We start from the raw sequence: 4470 nt of genomic DNA, 5'->3' as shown, positions 1-4470 counted from the left end.
TGGCTGCACTGCTGCTGACACAACCAGGATGCCGTTGGCCTTCTTGGCCACCTGGGCACACTGCTGGCTCACGTTCAGCCCAGCGCCGACCGACACCCGCAGGTCCTTTCCCTCCGCACAGCCTTCCAGCCGCTCTGCCCCAAGCCTGCAGCGCTGCGTGGGGTTGTTGTGGCCCAAGTGCAGGACCCGGCACTCGGTCTTGTTGCACTCCATGCCATTGGCCTCAGCCCAGCCATCAGCCTGTCCAGGTCCCTCTGTAGGGCCTGCCTGCCCTCAGGCAGATTGGCACTTCCCCCAACGTGGTGTTGTCTGCAGACTTACTGGGGATGCACTCAATGCCCTCATCCAGATCATCAATAAAGGTATTGAACTGGACAGGCCCCAGTACTGACCCCTGGGGAACACCACTGTGACTGCCACCAGCTGGATGCAGCTCCATTCACCACCACACTCTGGGCCAAGCAGTGCAGCCAGTTCTTTGCCCAGCAAAGAGCATAGATCTCCAGGCCACAGACTGCAGTTTGTCCAGAACACGGCATGTGGTGCTTCCCTGATACCGCTCTTCGGTGCCCATCTCGGCCCGTCCTATTCCTACCCCTAAACCCCCTGCTCTAACAGTCCACACTGTAGGAAACGAGGCATCTCGGTTGCTTTTTGCTGACGTTCACTCGAGCAGAAGCTGCGCTCGGCACGGCACCGCGCGGCAGTCGCAGCATCCCTCCGGAGCCGGGCACCGCGGAGGCGCTGCGGAGCCGTTCGCTCCGGGCCCCGGATGGAGCCGCCCCGCCATGGCACCGCCCGCAGCGCGCCTGGCGCGGCTGTCCCGCACCGCCAGTTTCAGCGCCTGCCACCGCCTGCATAGGTAAGGGGGGGGTCCGGAGGGTGCTGCCGGGCCGCGTCCTGTTGCCGTGCTTTGTATTGCACGGGGGAGCTCCGCTGGCTTCGTTCGTTCGTTCGTTCGGTCGTAAGAAGTAGCGCTGGTTACAGCTCTGGCACTTCCTACCAGGAATCCGAATGGTTTTGTGCTGTTCACGCATGAGTTGCAGCTGGGCTGAGGCAGTCGGTACGGAACTGCAGACCTAAGCACGAGAGCAAAGCAAAAAAAAAAAAAAAAAAAAAAAAAGAAAAGTCATCCTGTCTCCATGGGACGAATGGGCTGGGAGTTGGTGATCTGAGCCGGGGTGTGCTTTGACTCTGCTGTACTCCCTCTGTGCTGCCCTCGGAGTGGGAGAAGCTGTGCATTCAGTTTGAGAGGGGGTGAATCATTGAATGGCTCAGGTTAGACGGCACCTTAAAGACCATTCGGTTCCAACCCCTTGCCATAGGCAGGGCTGCCGCCCACCAGCTCAGGCTGCCCAGCATCTCATCCAACCTGGCCTTATTCCCATCCAACCTGACCTTATCTCATCCAGCCTGGCCTGGGGTGAGCAATGGGAGGAGCTGGGACACACAGCTGGGGTGACATCATGAAAGTCTGCAGTGGATTCTGAAATGCCTTGTCTGTCTCCCACAGTAAATCACTGAGTGATGAAGAAAACCTGAAACTCTTTGGGAAGTGCAACAATCCTAATGGCCACGGGCACAACTACAAGGGTAAGGGATTGGCTTCTGCTTGTGCACGTGTGCAAATGGCTCTTCATGGACGTAGGGGTGCCCTGGGGCACAGAAGAATGGCTTCTGTGAGTGTGTGACTCAGAGCCACTACTCCTAATGCAGTGGATAACTTTTAATTAAAAGAGTTGTGCTTGTAAGTGTTGTGCAGCCTGCACCTGGTGAGGTACTGCTGAATGGGTTGTCTGCCTCCATCACCAGTGGGGTTTGTTCTCAGGCTCATGGTGCCACAAACACGACCTGACAGTTCCTTTTTTTTTTGTTCAATTTCAGTTATAGTCACTGTGCGTGGAGAGGTGAGTGTGCTCAGCGTTCCTTCATTCCTTGCAGCAGTGGCAGTGGGGCAATGGGGCTCTGTCTCCAGCAGATCCAGCTCAGTTGCTGGGTTTCCTGTGGTGTGTGCATCGCTGTGGGAGGTTTTCAAAAATCATCTGTTCGCCTTGCCCCTAACGAGGCTGAGGTTGCTGAGGTTAGATCGGATTGGGTTGTTTAGGTTGGATATTAGGTTGGGCGATGGCACAGGCTGTGCAGGGAAGTGGTAGAGTCACCATCCCTGTAGGTGTTCAGGAAATGTGGAGATGTGGCACTGAGGGACATGGTCAGTGGGCAGTATTGGTGGTAGGTGGATGGACCAGATGGTCTTAGATCCTTTGTGATTCTATGATTCTGTGTGTTGCAGGGAGCCTTTTCCCCCTGGTGTCAGGGAGCATAGCCACAGGCTGCTGTGTGCACATACAGGGGCAGAATAGGGACCCAGGATGTGAAAGTGAAGAGGGATTTTTCTTGTGGCTCTCATTTGTACTGGCTCAGAGCAGCCTTGGTAACAAGTGCCTGTAGCTAGGCTACTAATCTGCCTTCTGTTTTCCCTCCAGATTGACCCAGTCTCAGGAATGGTTATAAACCTGACAGACCTGAAAGAGTACATGCAGGTAAAGCACCCCTCTCCCAGAAACCCCTGTGTTAGAGACGGGCAGTTTGTCCGGTGGAAACATGGTGAATTAATAATGGTGGGAAATAAAGAAGAAATTAAGGGGTGATTTAGGACTGAAGTGTTTTAGCACAGTGATGTGCTTGTGCCATGTCTTAGCTGGGAGGTTAATGGGTGGATACAGGGACGTCTGTACATTTCTGTACAGACTGCTGCCTGGTGCATGCTGCTGGAGCCTGGACACTTCTCTCTGCAGCAGGCGATCATGGAGCCGCTTGACCACAAAAACCTGGATAAGGATGTGCCCTACTTCGCTGAGGTGGTGAGGTGGGTGGAGGTCTGGGGGGCTGCAGGGTCGGGCTGCAGTCTGCGGGGCTCAGACCTCAGCTGGGGTAGTGCTGTGAGTGCCATCGCTGATGGTTCTGAGTCTGCTGCTGTTTCACTCTCAGCACCACAGAGAACGTTGCAGTGTTCATCTGGGAAAACCTCAAGAGGCTCCTGCCTGCGGGAATGCTTTATAAAGTCAAAGTGTATGAAACGGACCAGAACATTGTGGTCTATAAAGGAGAAGAAACAATTTCTGAGAGGTGAAATGAGCCGAAGCTCAGCTGGTCAGAAATTGACACCTGCTCACGTCAGTGACACTGTCAGCCCCGCTTGCTGTGTCCTGAAACAAAGCCTTGGTTATGCACTGCAAAAGAACCAACCAAGGTAATTCTTCTGCCAGAGATCTTAGAGCAGTTTGGGTTGTCACAATTCATTGATGCATCTGCCTTTACCCAAGACATTCCGGTTTCATAAAACCACAGTGCAGTCTGCAAGTGTACCATGTTAAATAAAGCAGCTTTCCAGAGAGGAGGTGGCTTGGCAGTGTGTATGTCTTGGAATCATAGAACAGCTTGGGTTGGAGGGACTTCAAAGATCACCTAGTTACAACCCCCTGGCCATGGGCAGGGTTGCTGACCACTAGATAAGGCTGCCCAGGGCCCCATCCCACCTGGCCTTGAGTGCCTGCAGGGATGGGGCACCCACAGCTCTCTGGGCAGCAGTGCCAGCGCCTCATGGCCCTCTGTGTGAAAAATGTCCCCGTCACATCTAATCTAAATCTCCCCTTTTTGAGTTTAAAACCATTTTCCCTTGTCCTGTCACTCTCTACCTATGTAAAAAATTAATCGTAAATACAGTTAATTGGCCCGTGACCTGGGCTGCTTTGAGAGTATGCTCGTTGTAGACTCCTAAAAGCTTTTTGGCACAAGCAGCAAGATCAAGCGTGCTTTTCTTAGGAATTCTGTAGGAACAGCATGAAGCTCTCCCCTTCCTGGAGAAAGCAGCCAATGAGTGCTCCCAGTGCAGTGATCAGCAGCTACATGCTGTTTTCACCATCAGAACCCCACGCTGGAAAGCTCGTGTAGGCACTTGGTGTGCACCAACCACTGGGGCTGCTGCTTCTGCTGCCTCCCGCAGCCGGGTGGTTACAGAGGATGGGGCTGTGATGTGTTCAGCTGAACGCCAGCCAGTTCTTCTGAAGATTCCTGAAATTGTAGGCATACTGTGAAATCAAAGAGCTGGAAGAGGAATGCAAGTAAAACCAGTTAGGGAACAACGGTGCATTTCAGCTGGCTGCAATGAGGGCCTCCCACCTGCCAGCCTGGGCCGGAGCAGCAGTGTGTGTGATTCCCCATCACATGAGCAATGTGCCGAGCAGTACTGAGAGCCATTGGGAGGTATGGCCACAGAGAATAACCAAATGCATATAATTTAAAAAGTAATACCCGGAGTAATAATTCACGGACTTTAAAAGGAGGTTTGCGGCTGAATAATGACAGCAAACAGCACCACTTGGAAAGGTTTAATGAAGCTTGCCTAATAGTTCACCTTTGGCTGGAATGCGCTGGTTATGGCTCCAGAAAATACTTCGACTGCTTTCTTTT

General features: G+C 53.2%; 1 protein-coding gene across 2 annotated transcripts; it reads left to right on the top strand.

Annotated features, from left to right (window-relative positions):
- The first annotated feature begins 763 nt into the window (after positions 1-763).
- On the top strand, positions 764-3395 carry PTS (6-pyruvoyltetrahydropterin synthase). 2 transcript variants are annotated; one of them, XM_417928.8, is made up of 6 exons: positions 764-862; positions 1514-1593; positions 1885-1907; positions 2484-2540; positions 2796-2866; positions 2989-3395. In XM_417928.8, exons 1-6 carry the CDS (start codon positions 789-791, stop codon positions 3128-3130), a joined length of 447 nt encoding a protein of 148 aa, XP_417928.2. In that variant the 5' UTR covers positions 764-788; the 3' UTR covers positions 3131-3395. The 2 variants fall into 2 exon arrangements, with proteins under 2 accessions (XP_417928.2, XP_015153785.1); XM_015298299.4 differs by lacking the exon at positions 1885-1907 and having other exon boundaries at positions 2724-2866.
- The last annotated feature ends 1075 nt before the right edge of the window (positions 3396-4470 follow it).

The sequence above is a fragment of the Gallus gallus genome, chromosome 24 (assembly GCF_016699485.2).
Source record: "Gallus gallus isolate bGalGal1 chromosome 24, bGalGal1.mat.broiler.GRCg7b, whole genome shotgun sequence".
NCBI lineage: Eukaryota > Metazoa > Chordata > Aves > Galliformes > Phasianidae > Gallus > Gallus gallus.
Note: the sequence above shows the minus strand (reverse complement) of the source record. Positions and strands in the feature narration are given on the sequence as shown.

Coding starts and splice junctions, on each gene's coding strand:
- PTS (XM_417928.8), top strand. CDS start 789: ATGGCACCGCCCGCAGCGCGCCTGGCGCGGCTGTCCCGCACCGCCAGT. Junction 1,594..1,884: donor CCACGGGCACAACTACAAGG/GTAAGGGATTGG, acceptor GTTCAATTTCAG/TTATAGTCACTGTGCGTGGA. Junction 2,867..2,988: donor TACTTCGCTGAGGTGGTGAG/GTGGGTGGAGGT, acceptor TTTCACTCTCAG/CACCACAGAGAACGTTGCAG.